We start from the raw sequence: 20,702 nt of genomic DNA, 5'->3' as shown, positions 1-20,702 counted from the left end.
GAGATTCTTCTGGAGGATCTTTTATTGTACATGATTGTTTTAGCTATTCTGGGTTTTCTGTTTTTCCATATGAAGTTGAGAATTGATCTTTCAATGTCTTTTAAAAATGTATAGGGGAATCCAAGATGGCGGCAGGCAGTGTGGACCGTGTTTAGAAGCTACGGTAAACAATTCAGGGAATTGCACAGAATTCTGAACCAGGAACACTGAGGTCTCCACACCACTGCAGCAGGAGTGCTCCATGGTTCAAAGGCACCGTTCCCACCAACTCATCAGAGACCCTTCCTCTGTGGTGGTTGCCTTCTGTGAGAGTCCACAGGCAGTAGCTGCCACATTTGTGAGGTCTGTGGAAGCATGTGTGTCAAATTAACATGCATGGGACTATGTCATTGCTAAGGAATGCTTTTTCCCCTCCACCATAAGGTGGCTTGTGTCTCCTAGGCAGGTGTGGGCAGGACAGTTAGAGACAGTTGTGACAGTTTTCTTCAGCCAGCTCTGCTAAGTCCACTCTTTTTGTCTCCCATCTGCATGCAATAGGTTTTAAACTTGGGTTCTTTGGCTAAGAAACTGCAATTCACCAATCACTTCTCATGCTGTAAACTCAGGTTCAAGCCCCATGTTGGTTTGCTGTTAGCTTAAAGGTATGGCCTAAATGTTTATTATAAGACTTATGGCTATTATGGTGGTATCATCTAGTCCGTTTCACAATCAGTAAAAACATAGATACCTGTTGTACGTTAGAATAGCCTATTTTCACCTAGAGGGAGGTGGGTATTACCTCCTAAGCTATCTTTATTTCCCAATCCCCCATATCATGGCATTTGCTTTAATAAATTCTATCTGGGCTACCTCCCATCCATAATTCCATTAATACTTGCTAACCTACAACATCTTTATCACATTCCTTCATCTGAACCACATTATCTTCCTTCTCAGATAAACATCCTGGTTCCTCCTCGTGTATCTGTTAACATGAAAACTTAAAGAAAAAAATTCTATCACTTGGCAACAAGCCAAAGGAAAAAAATGTAAGTCCTATGTGGCTCTGTATAACCAAACACCATTACCTACTGTAAGTAACCCTAGAGTTACCAAAAAATATGGAATCTGGCAATGGATGTGTTTTGTTTTGCAGAATTCAGAAAAGAAGTTTCCCACTGAAACTCTGAGTATGTAAAGAAGGCTGCTTTTGATTCATGTCATTGTTGCTGTTGCTGTTTGCTGTTTGTGTAGACAGCTAGAATCCTGATGGTAAAGAATAGAATGTCCCCAAGGAACTGAGTGTGAGAAGAGCTACGTCTCCTGTCTGTACGACTCTTCTTTCTCTCTTACCTATGGGCGATGGGTAGGAAGGGGGAGAGGCATTAAGGAACCCCAAATAAAGTAGGATTTTTAAAAGTTTACACCCTACATATCACTATTAAGCACACCTTTCCTTTTTTATTCATCACCAATATCTCACATTGAAAATATAAATAAATTTAAAAATTCCTACAAACTTTACAAATTCAAATACATTAAATTTTTCAATCTCTTTAAAATATCCAATCTCTCTGAAAATCCAAAATTTCTTTTACAAGTTCAAAGATGGAACAGGGACTGGGGCGGGGGGAGGGTCTGCTCAAACTATTGCACTAACCAAGGACAATGCAAGTAGTAAACATCAAACCCCTACTCTGGCCTACCCAATGGACAGGACATTCTTCACAGTTACGTGGAGAGCAGGGACTCACTCTGACATGAACTCTGGCCCCATATTTGACCACCTCCTCTTAGTTGGGAGGCCTGGTGGCACACAAAGAAAGAATAAGCAGGCTCCCAAGATGAGACTTGATAGCCTATGACCATATAGTGGGGGAGGAGGTCCCCCTCAGTCATAGACCTAGGAGAGGGGAATAGGGTGAAAGCGGGAGGGAGTGAGGAACAGGAGGATACAAGTGATAGGGTAACATCTGAGCTGTAATCTGAGTAAATTAATAAAATAAAAATCTCTTATGTATCAACCACAAAATTAAATAACTTCTTTATCAGTTATTCTTCACTGCTATGATAAAACACTACAAAGCAATCTATATAAGAGTTTATGTTGCCTTATGATTCCAGAGGGATTGGAGGCCCTCATGGCAATGAGGCTGAGCAGCAAGCAGCAGGCATGGGCACTGGAGCAGGAAGCTGAGATTTTACATCTTCAACCAATGCATAAAGTAGAGAGTGAACTGGAAGTAAGCTGAGGCTTTTAACTCCCAAAGCCATACCAGAGAGTTGCTATGTCCATCAAAGAGGCACTTCCTAACTTTTCTCAAGCAGTGTTATCAACAGGAAACTGTATGTCTAAGGCCTGAGCCTTAAAATGACATTTCTCATTCAAGACATCACAATTTGATTTTGTTTTTAATGCTTACTTGAATTTAATTAATAGCAAAAGTAAGTCTTTAAAACTTTCTAAATAATTTTTATTCATTCATTTATTTGTTTATTTATTTGGGGGTGGGCATAGGCCATGTATACCAGAGTACAGGATTAGAGGGCATAGAACAACTTGCAAGAACTGGTTCTCTCCTTCCAACGTGTTGGTCCCAGGCTTCAAACCCACATTGTCAGGCATGGTAGAAAACACCCCTTTGCCAGGGGCCTTGCCAGGGAGCCGTCCCTGATAGGGGGTCAGAGGGTAGTTGCTGAAAGGGCAGTCCACAGAGTGGATAAGGAGCCTGCAGGGAAGGGAGTGAGTAAGGCACAAAGATCCGCGGAATCTTGCAGCTCTAACTGACTAGCACTCAGACCACTTCTGCAGCTCTAGCTGACTCGCAATTGGATCACTTTTTTTTATTTATACAGGTTCCACAGAACAAAGACAGACTAATGATTGTCAAAAAGTACAGATTATGTGCTTGATTTTTTTATTACATGTTCAGAGTTACAAATTCAGTTGCAATTAGAAAATGTAAACAGATTTTTATTGTTGTTGTTAGCCCTATAACTCCGATTTAAAGACTCTAAAAAATGTTTCCTCCAAAGCAAATACATACATTATATGACCACCAACTTTTAGGCTGGCAGTGTTTGTAATTTGAAAGCATCCCAGACAAACAGAAAATATCTGAACTGGTCTTTTTATAAATAACAAATATTAATACCCAACTTCTTTTACTGTATGTTTCATCATCCATATTATAAAATAGGAGAAATGTATTTTACTAACTCTATTTTGTTTACTGAATTTTATTCCTCCAGGGGTGTACACTGCACACCCCTCTATATTTTACCAATATTTACAGAGAGCTCTAAGCCGAAAATAGAGACCTTAAATCTATAACTTATTCTCCTGGCCTGTCAAGGTTTGTCAGTTTGCCTGTTTACCCTGCACCAATTATACTGTTTGAGTTAGCTCGGGGGCAGACACCCCAATAAGATTCCTGAAGTAATGGCCTCATCTAGCTATGTGCTTATCTGTGCTTAACAATCACCAGGGAATAAGAAGGGCATCCAAATAGTGACTAGATAAAGTTAACTTTAGATTTTTCCTAAAAAAGACGCAGATGTATTTTTTCCTCAGGAAAAGACATAAAATGAATAATAATGTAGAAAGTCCCCAAGAATGCAATATGCAGAGACTAAAACCTAAAAGTTAGAAATAGAAGGACAGCGATAAAGTGTTTTATTCTAAGATGGTTTTGAAAATTAAAAAGCATGTGCTCTGAGGACACATAAGTAAAATGAACAATGGGCCAAAAAGGCATCCTGAATTTGAGGAAGTAGCCTTTCGAGAAGATCTGATACTGAACCTGTGATAGGTTTTATATTATTTTATCAGATTTTTACTGTACCTTGTGGTTGAACCTTAGGCCTCCCATGTACTGGGCAAGCACTGTGCACTATATACAAACCCATCTCTATAAAGGGCCTTTGAAAGGACCAGTTTTCTCAATACTTGATTTAAGAGTTTCATGAACAGCTTTAAAGCATTAGGGAAAAAAAGTTCCAATCATGTTTGCCATGTGACTTTTTAATAGTCTGATTAAATTTGTCAGTGCTCTAAACAAGATTATCAACTTGCACCATGAAAAATGAAAGGATTGAAGACAAGAGATGGCACATTAATGGGACGTCTAATCTTGGAAGCATCATGGCTAGAATTGAGAGGGGGGAAGGAAGGAGGAAGGGAGGGGGAGAGAGAGAGAGAGAGAGAGAGAGAGAGAGAGAGAGAGAGAGAGAGAGAGAGAGAGAACAACTCCACACATAAACAGGATAATTGTTTCAATGTGGCACAACCACAATGCCTATTTCCATCCCTAAATATCTCCAACATCAAAATATAGATTAAATGGAGTTAAGAAGTATTTCAGGAATAGAAAAATGTTAAGCTATTTGGAGAAGTGTAGGAAACACAAACTTGCCTTGATTGAGTTAAAAGAGAAAATGCTGTTGGAATATGAAGGCAACTTTACAGTTTAATATGGGAGTCACCATAGATGTCTTCTCTGGGAAAGTTTTAAGTATTACCCCAAAGTTCTGAAAGTGCTATCAGTAAATATTTTTATCATGAGTAAAAATAATTTTTGAGGTCCTTAGAGATAAGAGCTCCCACAGTAACTCTCATGGTTCAAAACAAGTGAAAATGTACGTTCTCTTCATGGGCTTGCACAGGCCAGTAGACAACTCACTATAGCTTAGTTTTCAGTTCTCCATCATTCTCAGCCTCAGGACTTCCATGCACACCCATGTTTTTCTTCTCTGTGTGCTTCATCTCTTCAAGTCCAGTTTCTGAAGAGTCGATTTCCCCAGGCAATTGGGCCTTCCTCATAAGTATTAGGATGAAGAATGCTGGGAGATAGCTTGATCCTCTTAGTGCTACAGGCACCCCCAGGTAAATGCGCCTGTTGAAAAGATTTAATCTGTATTAAGTCTTTATGTTTAGAGAAAGCTAGTTTTGAATATTCTTATAGATCCTTTATTCTTTTAAGAAAAACATCTAATGATTATTTTCCCCATGTACTTTATATAACCTATTTTGCTGAGTTATTAATTCTGTTTGTTAAAACGTCAAAAAAAATTCCACCACCAAAGTTTAAATGTATTGTCTTCATTTGATGATGACTGGTTTCCACTGTCAGCCTGTTTGGATTTGGGATCATATAGAAATACATCTCTGGGCATGTCCTTGAGGATGTCTTCAGAAAGGCTTAGCCGATGATGAATTTCCACCATGAATGTGAGCACCATCCTTTGGGCTTCTGGCACTCAGTAAATAATGACGGAGCATGTAACACGACCAACCTTCTCACATCCCACCCCCGTGGCTCCTCTGCCATTACTTCCCACCATGTGACCATACATCCCATAATTATCACCATATAGGCCACTAGCTTTAGTCCAAGCAGCAGCGTGAAACCACACACAACTGGGTTCACTTAGATCTCAGAAGGCAGGCTCTCTGCTCTCATGGTTCTTGAGGCTAAGGCTTCAGGTATTTGTATGTGTGGCAACATCCTTGCCCCCTTGTAACACTCTGAGAGCCAAGTTGCATTCATGAGACAGATAACCACTAAGTGCAGTGGGGCATCTATGGGCTCACAGAGACGATACCAGCACTCAAATATAGATAACAGGCCCCTTCCCAAGATAGCGCCACACACCCCCCCCCCCCCCGGCCACAGCACCCAGCACGTTTTGTTAAACTACAATGGTATCACACAGATTTGGGGTTTTCATCTAGTCAAGGTGCAAGCATGAGAGGGCTGTGAACTTTCCAGAAGCTAGAATGCCAGATTCCATGCTGCCCGAATCTGCTGGCACTCTGTCATCACAACCCCTGCAGGAGGGAAGAACCCCTCCTATCTGTCCATAGATATAGGGTGTGAGGAAATGAGAGATTTTGTTCCCATCTACAGCCTCCTCCTCCCAGGTCTCCAGATCTTGCTGTCTGACTTTCTCCAGTGTTCTGCCATGCTAACTTAGCTCAAGATGCAGATCACTCATCCTGCTCCTGGGGCTCTTTGCAGGCACCTGCCTTCTAAATTATTCTGAAGGGTTGGGTTAGGAAACCCACTCAAACTTAAATTATTAAGCACTTTAGAAATGATGGGAAATATTAAAATATATAAATAAGGAAGTTATACCACCAATGTACATTCTGAAAATAAAGCCAAACATAATTTTATCAATCAAAAGCATGATCGATGTTAATGGGGACATTTTATGCACAAGGGTGGTTTCAAAAGTGACCTTTACCTGAAGTTATTTATGTCATACATCCTGCATGCCCCTGGCTCACCGCATTTCAGAGTTCCCCAATGTAAACAGGTACTGTCTATCAAAGTGCCAAAGTAAATAGGTGCTGGAATGCCAGCTGCAAAGAAGAGGGAAAGAAAAACAGCTCATTAGCAGGAAGAAAGAAAGGAGAAAGATGTGTTATTTTATTTGGAATTACTTCAATTTTCCTATTAAAAATATAACAAACTATGAATCAAAGACATAGGCCTACTTTTAGGAATGATAAGGTAATGTGAAGGTTCTAGATCACAACAAATGCAAACTATGTATAAGGTTCTAAGAAAGTGTTCATTAAGTATAATCATGAACCTTACCTGTTAGTATTTTCTAAAATGTTTTGTGCTAGTTTTCTATACACCTAACAAAAACAACTTTCTATTGATTTTATTCTTGAATATACTAAAACATAATAGGTTTAATTAAGTCCAGTCAAGTTATTTAAAGACAAGAGGAAACATTTCTCATCTCTACAGTTACTTCATTCTCAGACTGGTTACAAGTAGACATTTCTAAAGAGAAGGGCTCATAACCTGAAGTTCAGGGTAAAGTGAACAGGGCACATCTATGTTAAAGATGCTACAAGGTCACTGAAACTTCCTGGATGTTGACAGGATATTGCAGATCCAGAGATAAATTATCTTTAGCTCTCTTATTGATCATTCCTTGCCCCATCCCTGTGTCTGAACACATATCCATGTCACCACCACATGAAGCCTTTGGGGATGTGTTGACTGAAGAGGTTGCTGGCCTCCACCCACACAAACACTAAGAATGCCACCAGACAGCTTCTGAGCCTACATCAGAGAATTCCCTGCTTTGCTGTAACCAACTTACCAGATGTTCCCACAGATATTTTTGAGAAGTGCCTTGTTCACAGATTCCTTTCTTCTCTAACTATAAACATCACAAAGCTGTCCTCATGTTGGAATATATTTGGGTGACCAGAATCTGTGTGCCTATGTCATGGTCACTCATGTTTGATTTCAAATAAACCCTTATTTCCTTTAAGGCAAGAGAGTTGTCTTTTGGGTTGACATGATAGTTTCTGTCTTATTCAGGAAAGATTAATTGGTTTATTAAACACTTAATATTGGTCTCGTATGTTGGGGAAATCTTTCATACCAAATATTCTTGTGCAAAATGCATGTAATCCAATCCCAAGTGACTTCTCTTCAGATTTGATACACCTGAAAAATACATAATACATATATACATACACATATACATACACATAAAAGTTCATCACACAAATCCATATCTGCCCTAGCATCCTCCAATGACAGTGGTAGCTCATGATTCTAATACTTAACCTTTTCATCCACACAGAGGACAGAGAGGAAGCACTTCTGAAAGCTGACCTCTGACCTCCACATCTAAGCCTATTAATAATTAGGGATTGTCTGCTAACCTAGATGAATAGTGTTCTGGTTACCATGGCAAACATCATGACATGCCCACCATAGTGGACCCAAACATTAGAAACCACAAACCAAATAAGTCTTTCTTCTTTTAAGTTGTTTGCCCAGCATTTTGTCATGTTAATTGAAAAACTACACATGCTACATAAATATTCAACATATGGTAAAGGTATTCCTGCAGATAAACAAAAAAAAGAGTCCATTGTGTTGGCTATAATGTTATGAAAATAACTTGTTATATGGAGTTAACAACTTTAGTCATTTTTCTCCCCAATACCTGCAAAAATAGATGAGATGGTGTGGAGAATTACACTCAAAAGGGAAGCTTACAAAGCCATAAGGATAAAAACTGGAAAAATATTCTGATAAAGTAGAAATATGAAAGCCCTTTTAAAATGTGATCTTTTACCACCAAATGTATCCTTTGGTAAGAAAATCATAATATATGCAACTTATGGGATTTCAATTTGGAAGTGGTTTCATGAAAGGAGCCAAGAAAACACAACAGACTAGGAGGCTAATGACAGCCTAGAAAGAGTGGTACTGTATCATCCACCATTTACCTTACAATCTTCAAGTTCACCAAGAAAGAGGAAAGAAATATGAGAAAATAATTTGAATACCCCTTACCCTCATTACACCAAAAAAAAATCACATTAGGGCCTATAAGATGGCTCTTGTCCAAGCTTGACAAACTGAGTTTAATGCTTGGAACCCATATGGTGCAAATGAACCAACTCCTGTGAGATGTCCTCTCATTTAAACATGCATGCAATGGCACGCACACACACACACACACACACACACACACACACGTACACGCATATGCATATACATAAGCACACACACACACATAAGAACATGCACACACATGTGCATACAAAATTTTCAAATAATCATACATTAAAATATCATCGAATCATGTTTTCACACCCAGTTGAAGAATCAAGTTCAGAAAGTAAGATAACGAGCAAGTGAGTGTGGGATGGAAGTGGGAGCAGGTGCACAGCAAACATGAGAGCGTCTCTCCAGAGCGTGTTTGGAGGCTCTAACAGGAGGGTTCAGCTGCTCATCTTCCCTTCACCTATGACCATTCTCCTCTATGAGGAAAAGTCATCCTTAACAACTGAGCATGCATCTTTGGAACTGAGGCACTGAGTTCTGAGTGAGAACTGAGTACTGAGAGAGAGACACCACTGACCAACAGCAGCTGAATCTGCCTGGCGTGTGATGGGGTGACAGATGTCACAGCCAAATGTCCCTCACTTGCAAAAATAAGTCCTAAGCACTAGCAATACTTGGTGCCTTTATCTGTCCATGAACCTACAAACTAAAACAAGGCATATACTACATCTTCCTTTGTGTGAATATAAAATTAGACCATCATACAAGGGAAAATAAAAATATGGGGACTAGCCTATTCCACTGAGTATGCACAATGAGTAAAAGCAGGGGAAAGAAAAAACAAAGGTGAGGAGAGAGGAGACAAAAGCAGAGAGGAGAGGGGAGGGGAGAGTAGATGGGAGGGGAGGGGAGAGAGGAGGGGAGGGGAGGGGAGAGAAGAGAAGAAAATGAGGGGAAAAGAAGAGAAATGCAAAAGAGGAGGAAAGGAGAAAGGGATTTAGAAAAGGAGGAGGAGAAGAGGCACAGGAGGAACATGGGCAAGGAAACAAAGCACAAGGAAAGGGAGAGGTGAGAGCCTTTGTGCTGTCTACAATGATAAAATGTTATGAATTACACAATATAGTTAACTCAGATTTGCTTCCGTATTTCAATGAGACAGGAAAGGGGGGAGAGGTCAATGAACTGTTCTCCCATTGTTAGTGGGTGTGGAAGGCCCCAGACTGGAAATAACACCTGCTGGGAAAATAAACTTCAAACTAAGCTCTACAACTTTCTCACTTTATGTTAGAGTTTAGTATCTATCATTGCATTCGTGTTAGAGAGGGTCTGTTATGGCGTTCATAGTCTTTGTTAAAGACAGAATGAGCTCAGCTCAAGGGAGCCTGGTCCCTTCACAGTCAGCTGAAGCACAGAAAATGAGTACTAGGCAACTGCTCTCTACCTGATGAAAAAAAAAAAGTATGTTCATTTAGGCTCAGTAAGGTAAGAAAAATTGGAAAGAACAGAAAGGAAAATTCCAGCAAACTTTATTAGCAATGCTTAGCATAAGAGTCTGATAACAGTGTCTTAGAGCATTGAGGGTTTAGGACCCCTAACTCCAAGGGAATTTCACAAGAAAGGGAATTTAATAACCGACAGAAAAACTAAATGGCATCAGTAGGGTTGCTCAGTCAGTAAAGGTGCTTACAAAGAAGACTTGATGACCTGAGTTCCATCCTCAAAACCCAGGAACATATGATTATAATGATGATGAGAAGAAGAAGAAGAAGAAGAAGAAGAAGAAGAAGAAGAAGAAGAAGAAGAAGAAAAAGACCTCAAATTCAGCAGCATGCATCTGTAACTCAGCATTCCCACAGTGAAATAGGAGGAGAAAACAGGATTGCTTGGGACCTTGAGGCGCAGGTAGGCTGGAGTGCACAGACAGCACAGCAGCAGAAATAACAAGAGAGACCTTGCCTCAAAACAAGATGAAGGAGAGAACTGAATCCCCAAGAATGTCTTCAGACGTCCCTGTGTTCATAGTGGCACACAGGAGCCTACACCACACACCACACACACATACACACACACACACACACACACACACACACACACACACACTTGCATATGCTCATACAATCACTCATATAGGCACACGCTATGAATAAGGAAAGAGAGAAAGCTAAATGAAGGGTCTGGGTTACTTATTACCTCAGGAGAACCATGTACCCAGGAATGGCTGCTAGAGAGTAGATGAAACAGCCAAATAATGACAGGATTAAAAAGTACTGCAGCGTGATAGCACAGTCAGGGCCCTTGTTACACAGCCCGAGGACAGCAGATGAGTTTCCTGATGAGTGAATGCAGCTGCAGTTTTGAAACACCTGTCAAAAAACAAACAAACAAAAACTAGTGTCCTATTAAAGGAGGAAAAATACTTGACCCAAACCTTCAATATTTTCTACACAGCTAGTTGGATCAAACGGAATGTTGTGGCCAATGGCATAACTCAGAAGAAGAGCACTCACATAGTTAGAATGAGGGTCAGAGAATGAGCACATACACCATTAAATTAAAAAATAATAAATTTAAAATGGAGGTTTCATTTTCTCTTTATCTTCAGCTCTATTTTTTTTTTTTTGGTATTTTAGAATTCTATCATAAAGTATAAAAAGGTAGATCTTTTAAATTGGTAATTCTTTTTCTAAATACATGGAGCAGTAGGCTTGCAAAAATTCAATTATCCTGAATGTACTCTGTTTTGTTTACATTTATTTGCTTGTGTGTTTCATCTTTCGTGTGTGTGTGTGTGTGTGTGTGTGTGTGTGTGTGTGTGTGTGCGCGTGTGTGCCTCTGTGTGGACAAATGTATTCTATGGCATGCATGTAGAAGTCAGGAGAAACAATGGGAGTTAGCTCTCTTCTATCATGTGGTTCCCAGGGTATAACTTAGGAGGTAAGTCATTGTGGTAAAAGCTCTTACCTGCTGAGCCAACTTTCTAGCCTAAACATAATTTTCTAAAGTAAATAAATACTGCTTTGTTTTGTTTTGACCCTAGTACTAAGTACTAAAACAAAATGCATTTTTTATGCTGATTGAATAGTTATGTGCTTACTAATAAACAAAGTCATGTCCCCAGGAAAAAGTAAATTTAAACAATAAGTCAATGCTTGTGCTCCCAGCTCTGATTAAGAATGAAAATTACTATTCCATTACCAATCAAATCTAAGTTTTATAGTATGTTTAAGGCAAAGGAAAATGCTTGACTCTTTGGCTTTATCTTGCTAAACTGTCAGTAAAGTCCAGGACACACATCAAGACCTGAGTTGTCATCCCCAGCACACATGTGACAAACGCATGCGTAGAAGATGTGCCTGCGACACTGGTGTGCTCTGAAGGTCGGGGGCTCACGTGTGAGATGGCCTAACAGAAGCAGCAAATTCCAGGCCAGTGAGATCCTGTCTCAAAAGTACCAATTACGTGGGGCCTGAGAGTCAACAGTTGAGTTTGCTTTGTGGCCTCCATATACACAGGCACCTGCATCTCACACACACACACACCATACATCAAATTAATAAATAAATGAATAAATATAAAATAGTTAAAGAAAGTTTGTAATACGAAAAGATAAAAGATGCAGTCCACCTCAACTTCATAGCAAGTTTGAGGCCATCTGACACCCCCCTCTGCCTTCCTCAGGCACCTACATGCACCTGTTTGTGTACACACAGCTACAGAAGCATACGTGTAAATCCACATTAAAGTTAAAACTGTAAATTACTCTGGACAGACTCTAACACAACAAAGTGAGTGTCAGACAGCCTGGAGCTGGAGTTGTGAGCTGCCCCAAGTGGGTGGCTGGAACCAAACACGTTCTGCAAGAGCAGCAGGTGCTCTTTACAGTGGGGTTATCTTTCCATCCCACCCAGATACTTTAGCTCAGATCACTTGAATAACGATATAAAATAAGGCTCTGACTCTCTCAGGGTTCTACATAGCATCTAGGAATTTTAAGGTCAAGTGTGCATGTACAAGTAAACTGAGTTGTTCACAAAAATATTAAACTATTTTAGGCATGATAATTTTTGCTTCTTAGCAGATGTAGGCTTAGGTCACAGCACATGTTAATGCAGTACACAAACATCAGCCCAAACACTGAAAGGGTGTTTACCATGTTGATTCCTGTTCCGACAGACTTCTCACAGCCCGCAAGGCAGGCTGACATGTATGCTATGCCATTGTCGCCACACACTGGATCCCATGTTTTTGTTAAGCAGCTACACCCGGTGTTGCAGTCAGCAAGGACCTTACTCTCCACATATGGAGGCTGCTGAACTCTGAAATGATTTCAAACACTGTTACAGATTCTGAAAATGTACACAAGCACACACACACGGAGGGACGGGGGGGGGGGTTAGAAAAACACTTAAGCTTCTCCCCAGAGCAGGAATAGCAATATCCAAATATCAACATGTAATATCTATACTATGATTTTGGCAAGCAAGTTATCTACTCCAGTGGTTACACGATTAAACTTGGATAATAATGATGATGATAATGATGTGTGTGTGTATATACATAAATATAATTTCTTATGACTTTGTTTGAAATTAGTTATATCTTATAATTCTTAAGGGGTTTGAAATGAATATGATTTTAATATCTTTTGCTGTGGGTCTCTGTCTCTCTATGGTTCTTGGTCTCTGTCTCTGTCTCTCTGTCTCTTTCTCTGTCTCTGTCTCTGTTTCTGTCTCTGTCTCTCTCTGTCTCTCTGTCTCTCTCTCTCTCTCCCTCCCCTCTCTCTTCTACTCTCTCTCCCTTTCCCTCCCCCCTCTCTCATATGTTTGTGTGTGAGTATGTATGTGTGAGTGTGAGTATGTTTGTGTAAGCGCACTTGTACAACAGCACACATGTGAAGGTCAGAAGATAACCTTCCACCTTGCTGGAGACAGAGTCCCTTGCTGTTCACTGCTGCAAATGCCAGACTAGCAGGCGCATGAACATTCAGGATTTTCCTGCCTGTGCCCCTCAGCTCCTCAGCTCACAGTAGGAACACTGGGGTCACACAGACCCCACCATGCCAAGCTTTCCATGGGTTCGGAGGATCTGAACCCAGGAGCTCCTGCCTGCTCAGCCAGTGCTTTACCACTGAGTCCTCTCCCCGACAATTTGAAAGCATCCTAGAAGTGTATGCTTTGTTTCATTTTAACTTATTGGTTGCTTATGTAACTGTGCCCTAAACTAAGTTTTATATCTCCCATGTTAATATGGACAACCAGACACAACTTAAAATGTAAAATCTAAGACCACAGAGTACCTGATATATAGTATACCAGTGACATCTATAAATACATACATTAATTGATTTATCATGTATTAGATTCAATTATGCTTAATTGGAGCCTGTTGTAGAAACCTATGAAGGCATGTTGGCCTGTATAGTCAACTTCTAAAGCTATCTTTTTCTTTTTTGTTGTTGGTTTTTGTTTTGTATTTTCAGTTTTATGAGACAGGGTTTCTTTGCGGAGCCTTAGCTGTCCTGTACTCAATTGGTAGACCATGCTGGCCTTGAATTCACAGATTCACCTGCCTCTGTCTCCCTGAGGGCTGGGATTACAGGTGCCATCATTCTTGGCTAAAGCTATCTCTTGGTGAGAGTATCAAATATGTAGATAATTTAGGGTGAAATCTCAAGGTCACTTTCCTTTACTAGCAGACTAGGGTATCACTAATGCTCCATGCACATGTATGTGGAATCAAAAACTCACTCACTCACTCAGTCCCCAAACTACCTTAATATGCTTACAATTTGTGTGAGCTGGTATAGGATTGACAGGTGGAAAAGAAATACAAGATGACCTTGGATCACTATAATCAAGTCATAATAAAATGATTTGGTCAAATTCAGTCCTTGAAGATAATGACTAACAATGGCGAAAGAATTTTGATCTTCATTAGGAAACAACATACCCATCATAAGAGGTAGTTAAGCCGGCGACTGGGAAATTATCACAGGTTATCAGAAAGTTACAGAAAGATAGAAGGTACTCAGCCAGGGACAGGCAGAACGCTATGTACGCAGCTTTCTTGACAGTGATCTTGAACTTCTTCATAATGAAGCCACTAACTAAATATCCAAGGCATATTGGAGGTAGGTTATAAAGACCTATAGATACAAGTAAAATATAAAAGCAGAAAAATAAATATCAATTTATCTACTACATCATGTTTAAGAAACTAGTTTAATATCCAGTGAGCCACACCCTACTCACTCACATATTACATACAAAGGTTTTCAAGTGCTTCATAACTTTAAAGACACAATTATTATTTATTTAATCATTTGCAGCAGATTATAAACACCATATGAGCATCATGCACACACACACACACACACTCATACACATACATATACCCACTCACACATCTTCACACACACGTAAACATGCACTCTCACAACACACACACACACACACACACACACACACACACACACACACACTATTAGAATTTTCATGCATTTGTTTCGACTCTGTTTTGTGGGAATTTGACTCAGCTCCAGATGATTCTGAAGGTCACTGCTGAGTCCATGATTACCAAGTGTAGAACATCTTGTGCATTGTCTATTGACCAGCATTCATCCTCCCTGACTCTTCTTCCTCAACCAAAATTCAAAATTCGAAAGAAAAAGAAAAGGAAGAGAAAATCCTGGCTAGGTTGCATTCACACAATGTCAGCCCCAGACTAAGAAGAATGTAGCCACCACTTGCAGATCCACACCTGTGCATTAAATATTACCCATCTAAGAAGCGTGAGGACTGGGATTCGGACTTTCAGAGAACTCTGAGTGAGGTGGATGCCAGCAGCCTGTGGTCTTCAGTTTTCAGGAACAAAATGAACCCAAGAAAAATCCAAGTTGCTTATGATGCCTGAGTTTAGTGAGCTAACAACAAAAGCAGACTGTGGCTGCACAGACTCCTCAAACCACCAGGGACCGAGCATCTGACTGAGGAGGAGTGAGGAGAGCAAGAACGGAAGCCCAGAGGTAAAATCTGGGAGTGAGACACAGAGTCCCAGGGAGTTGACTCTGCATCCCTCTTTGAAGTGACACATTGGTGTGAAAACTGACTGGTGTGAGCTTCCCCCAAGCCTGCTGTAGGTGTGATGGTTTCCATTCTGACTGGAGGGAGAACTAGAGCACATTTCAGGCTTTTTCATTTCCCTTTCTTTTCTTGATTTCCCTGGAGACTGGGAAGAAGAAATTTACAAGAATATCCTAACGGATTTCAACTTCACTCTTGTCTCCTAGTTGCATCATCTTACTGTTCATCATGCCCTTGTGGTACGGGGACGTGCTGATAAGGAAATAATGGAAGTACATACCTATGAGGAAGACTATCTCTGCAGTTGACTTTCCATACTGCTGCTCCAGGTATTTAGGCATGAAGGTAAATGAATCAATAAATGCATTGAACTGGAGCACACTTATAAGGATGAAAAGCATGTAAATCGCATTGCAGGACAGGCTCTTCATGAATGGTAAGAAATCTGAAACAAGAGAGTAGGGACCACCAAGCTAACTTGGCCTCGCATCTTGTGGCCAGTGTTCTCCTAAAATCGTCTAACAGCTTCTTTGACGTAACACAAATATATTTGATAAATTTTTAGCCCTTGTGGATAAAGTTCTATATCGCTGCTTTAGTCACTTCTGGAAGTTAGTGACACACCTGGCTATAGAAGAACCAGAACTCAATTGAGAGAGATAGGGGAGAGAGAGAGAGAGAGAGAGAGAGAGAGAGAGAGAGAGAGAGAGAGAGAGAGACAGACAGACAGACAGACAGACAGACAGACAGACAGAGACAGAGAGACAGAGACAGAGAGACAGAGACAGAGACACAGAGACAGAGAGACAGAGAGAGACAGAGACAGAGACAGAGACACAGACAGACAGACAGACAGACAGACAGACAGACAGAGAGATCTGGCCACACCCTTTCATGTGCTTTCTCTTCTTTCCTTCTATTAGTCTCCTGCCTTCATTAGAGAGTGACTAGTCTGTCCTCTGGAATCTGCAAGGGACATGCTATGGTGAAGTCTGAGGTGAGACTCTGATGCTATCACTCCTTTGTGCAAGAATGGATAAGCTAAAAGCTTGTGAAGGCTGCAGGAATCATGCTGCTGCCCAGGCAAGCCCAACACCTCACCAGCACCTCACAGCAGGACGTGCATTAGAAGCAGCTAGTGGTGTTTTTAATCATCTCAACACGAAGGTCTCACTGGAAGGAATGCTGACGCAGTTGGTGTGCACCATAAACCTTCCAAGTGACTTAACCGAAGCGTTCCCCTGCTTAAGAAGTTCAGAGCCAAGACAGGCTCCATGCCTGTCCTTAGTGAGTGAATTGGATCTCACTGAAGATAATTAGGCTGAAATTCCCACTTCCTAGTCTTTTTCCTTTTCAATTCTTTATGCCTACTGTCTTACTTTTCAAATTTTATGCTACCCTTAATAAATTGCCTAAAACTTCATTGAGAGAAAAAGACAAAGAAGAAAACATTTATAAATAGAGGCAGAAGAGTTTAATCAAAAGAAATGAACTCTAGTGGTAAAAATCCATCTTTGTGACTGAGATGGTTGCAGTCAGAACCCCCAGAAGCCTTTGCACTTGCCCATGTTTGTTCACGTCCCTGTCCTCCTACGTGAGTCTTCACAGATCACAGTTATTTTTCTGTATGTCTTGTCCTCTGTTACGCTCTTTCTTAGTTTTAGGATTAGGTTGATTTTGAGATGAATCACAAGAGCAGGAAGTATTTGGCCCTTAAAGGAGAATCTCTAAGACAACGTGATTCTAAGAATGTCCTAGCCACTGCACTGGCTCCCAGCATGACTGGCTCCTCAGCCATGGTCAGTAGTGTTCCGGGCAGATGTGTGACTATTCAGTGCACATATGTGGGGGCCTTGTGGAGCAAATAGCGATATCCTCAATAAAGGGTTCCCCATAGTAGTCTCTGCTGGATCAGCCCCCCTTTCCATCTCCCAACTCTGCACTTGAGGAATCCCAGAGCCCTAGACATGCCGCTGTGCACTAACTGGTATTCTGAGAATACTTCACAAGTCTCAACATGCACAACTGTGAGACTAGTTTTAAGAACGTGCACTCTTGAACGCTCTGCTGTCCCTGCCTTAGAGTCTCCCAGAACCATCTCCACTCTGCATCAAAGGTTAATAATGTTCTTCTTTGTTTAAAACAGGCTGTTGTAAGAGACCAAGTCTCCTGTAAGCTATCACGCGCCTTCAAATGTAGAGGATTATGTCATCTGTCATGAGTTCCCTTTCAGCCTTGACTTCAAGAATGCTCAAAGCTAAACTAAGAGTTTTCTTATCAAGCCGGCTTTTGTCTTTATCTTCAGCTTGGATTTCTAGCTATTAACTAATATTTCCTATAAAATATGCTTTTCAAAACAGATGGAAAAATATATTTGCTCACTGAGTGTTCAGACTGACTTGAATTTTTCATAAAGTCTAATCTAAGCTAAGTCAAGTTCCAAATCGTGTCAGTTGTTCCCAAGTGGTAACTGGGGAAGCAGTGTATCACAGCTGATTAGGAACGATTAGTGACAAGCTACCTTAACTCAGCTCAGCATGACAAGTGCCCACTAACCACACACCATCTGAACCAAATAGAGTTTAAAGTTTCCCTGTTTGCCTTTAGTGATCCCATGCTTTTCCTCCTTGGCCTTTTCTCTTTCTTTCTCTTCTTTGCCAGTTTTGGTCACATCCCCATTATCCTCTGGTCCCTTCTTTGGGAGTGCTTTTGGAAAAAAGAAAAATGGGATGCTGGTGAGGATATTCACTCCTGCACAGATCAGAAAGCCGATCCACCAGGCACCGACCCAGCGTGTGTCAGCGGGAGTTATGGTCAGCTCATCTGTAAAGAAACATAGATACTGTATGAGCTTGCGTCATTCTTTCCTGTAAATTGTAGACATTCATCAAAGCATAAACTTTGTATGTGATTTGTAAACAGATTGATTCACATATTTCTTATTGTACTTGTTTGGGCCTTGAACTTTGGGCCTTATAATCCTCTGCCTCTGCTTCTTAAGCCCTGGAATTCCTAGCATCTGCCACTTTACTATGCTTACTCAGACCTCTAGAAAAAAATATATGAGGTTGATCACTTGGGTAAAGATAAAACTAAGGAAGAAGAAAAGGATATAGTGTGCTACGTAGCATAATAGTTAAAAACTACATTTCAAAAAGGCAGATACAAGATTTGAGACATATTTAAGGAACTAGTTTTAACCTGATGTATTCCTATGTCAAAACATCCCAGTGGGTGGAGAAGGGCCTGGAGAGACAGTGCAGTGGCCAAGGGTCATTGTTGCTGTTGCAGAGCATCTGAGCTCTATTCCCAGCACCCACATGGAAACTCACAACTTCCTGTAACTCTGATTTCAGAATAGGTGACATGCTCTTCTGACCCAACAGGCAGGCACGCGCGCGTGCGCGCACACACAGACACGCGAGCGCGCGCGCGCGCACACACACACACACACACACACACACATCGATGGGGGGAGGAGCAGGGCACATATACACAAATAAAGATAATTAAATAAAATTAAAATACTTGTTACCAGTTTATTTTTCTATTTTGTGTATTCATTTTTTTAAAAAACACTAATTTTATCTAGCAGTATGACATGACATATTTTCCAGTAACAATAAATATTCTGTCTCTCATGTGAAACCTTTATAAATTGGTGCTTGTCACATAACAAAAGGATCTCTTTTGTTAGCCACAATGACTACCTTATTGAGAAAAATGTACATGCATAAATTTTTTTGAAACCAAAGGTGTAGCTCAAGTATGCTGGGAGAATTGGTGGATTTTGAACCTTAAGGTGGCACTTTACCCTTAGGCCTCCCATCTGTAAGTGGTGTTTACCTAACCCACGATCAAAAGAGCCATCGATACAGCATTCCTGAGCATTCTCCCACACTCCAGGGACTGGACTGTATAAACAAAAGGCATTATGTTACCTGTATTCACAGACCCAGTGTCTACATAAATCCTTGCAAAGAAAGATCCCAACAAAAGTCCAAACAAAGGGCCAATGATTCTTCCTGTTTCTAAAATCCCTAAAAGTAAACAAAGAGAGAAAATTACATAAACATACAAAGAATTTGCTTGCACACACACACACACACACACACACACACACACACACACACACACAGAGCAGAAAACAAAAAACAAACTAGAGATTGAATTATTTTAATCTTGGATTTCTGTTCCTTCTTTGCAGAGCTGGGCATCAAATCCTATAGGCCATGCAAGTGATCTACCAATGAGCGACACACCTTACTATCTCAGATATTTTTATACATTCCACATATAAAGAAACTAAGCTTGATATGTATGTAACATATATACATATATATCATATATGTGTGTTGCATGTACATACATTGGTTTTTCTAAATATTAAGAAAGAGTCTCCCATTGTTTCAATATGCATTTTCTCCAGAACCTCATCTGTTACAGTCTTGTTTCCCAGGGGAGCACCACTGGAGTCTGATGGAACCCTTCAATGCAGGACATGATGGTGGGTCTTTAGGTCAACTAGAGTAGAGCCATAGACCTTTTGTAGGCTCAGTTTTCTTAACAATTATATTTTAATACAAACTTATTAACCGAGAGTACCTCATAACAATAGGAAAAGAGGATTAGAGAACGCAATAATGAAACCGTAAGAATATCAGTTCTGAGGAATAGTTCTTTTGGCGTATCAGCATGATTTCTTCTGCTGGAACGTGGAGTAACCAGAACCCAGAATCTCAGCTGGAGCCTGGAGCCTGGAGCCCCAAAGCCTTCCCTCAAGCGGTTCTTTCTATGAGCATCTTGAAGCGGAGCAATGAACAGCCAAAACTCTCCCCAGTCTCCAAAGGTCCCGCCTCTTGTTTTTGGCTCACATTTATACCTCCTCTCACAATTTGCTCAAGGATGTTTTTCAGCTGGTTAACAACCAATCTCCCCGACAAGGTGGTTCACCTTCTAAGGGGATAAACATCACCTGCTCTCTCACAAGTCTTTTTCTCATCCCCGACTTGTGATTTAAACAAAAACCATGTTTATCTCTCCTTCACCCTTTCTTCATTATATTTGTTTCCCAGTAACAAAATGAATAGTTTTACTTGACACCATAATTAGATTCCTTGTGACAGGTCTCCAAATTCTACAGTCCAAAGACAGACACTAAAACCTCCAAAGCTATGAGCCAAGTGAATCTTTCCACTTTATAAACCATTATCTTAGGTGTTTATTAAAGTGGAAGAAAGGTGACTGACACAGAAGCTTCATTACTTAAATCCACCTTCCAAATTCTCTTTTATGCTGAGACAAAGGC

General features: G+C 40.5%; 2 protein-coding genes across 2 annotated transcripts in view; one reads left to right on the top strand and one right to left on the bottom strand.

Moving 5' to 3' along the window:
- IAPP (islet amyloid polypeptide) overlaps positions 1–20,702 on the top strand; it is a gene marked incomplete at its 5' end in the record, with an annotated part of 432,665 nt that overhangs the window by 362,244 nt on the left and 49,719 nt on the right. The gene's annotated exons all lie outside the window — the stretch shown is intronic.
- SLCO1A2 (solute carrier organic anion transporter family member 1A2) overlaps positions 4,176–20,702 on the bottom strand; it is an 82,850-nt gene continuing 66,323 nt past the window's right edge. Inside the window, exons 8-16 of the mRNA XM_084766285.1 lie at positions 19,336–19,434; positions 17,996–18,217; positions 15,675–15,839; positions 14,262–14,457; positions 12,463–12,628; positions 10,503–10,675; positions 7,393–7,457; positions 6,229–6,346; positions 4,176–4,874 (exon numbers count right to left, since the gene is read on the bottom strand). Coding sequence (XP_084622411.1) covers positions 4,661–4,874; positions 6,229–6,346; positions 7,393–7,457; positions 10,503–10,675; positions 12,463–12,628; positions 14,262–14,457; positions 15,675–15,839; positions 17,996–18,217; positions 19,336–19,434 — 1,418 coding nt within the window. The 3' untranslated portion in view covers positions 4,176–4,660. The remainder of the gene's footprint in view (positions 4,875–6,228; positions 6,347–7,392; positions 7,458–10,502; positions 10,676–12,462; positions 12,629–14,261; positions 14,458–15,674; positions 15,840–17,995; positions 18,218–19,335; positions 19,435–20,702) is intronic.

The sequence above is a fragment of the Acomys minous genome, assembly GCF_964271855.1.
Source record: "Acomys minous genome assembly, chromosome: 17".
Classification (NCBI taxonomy): Eukaryota; Metazoa; Chordata; class Mammalia; order Rodentia; family Muridae; genus Acomys; species Acomys minous.
The sequence above is the reverse complement of the archived record's forward strand: the minus strand, read 5'-3'. Positions and strand labels throughout refer to the sequence as shown.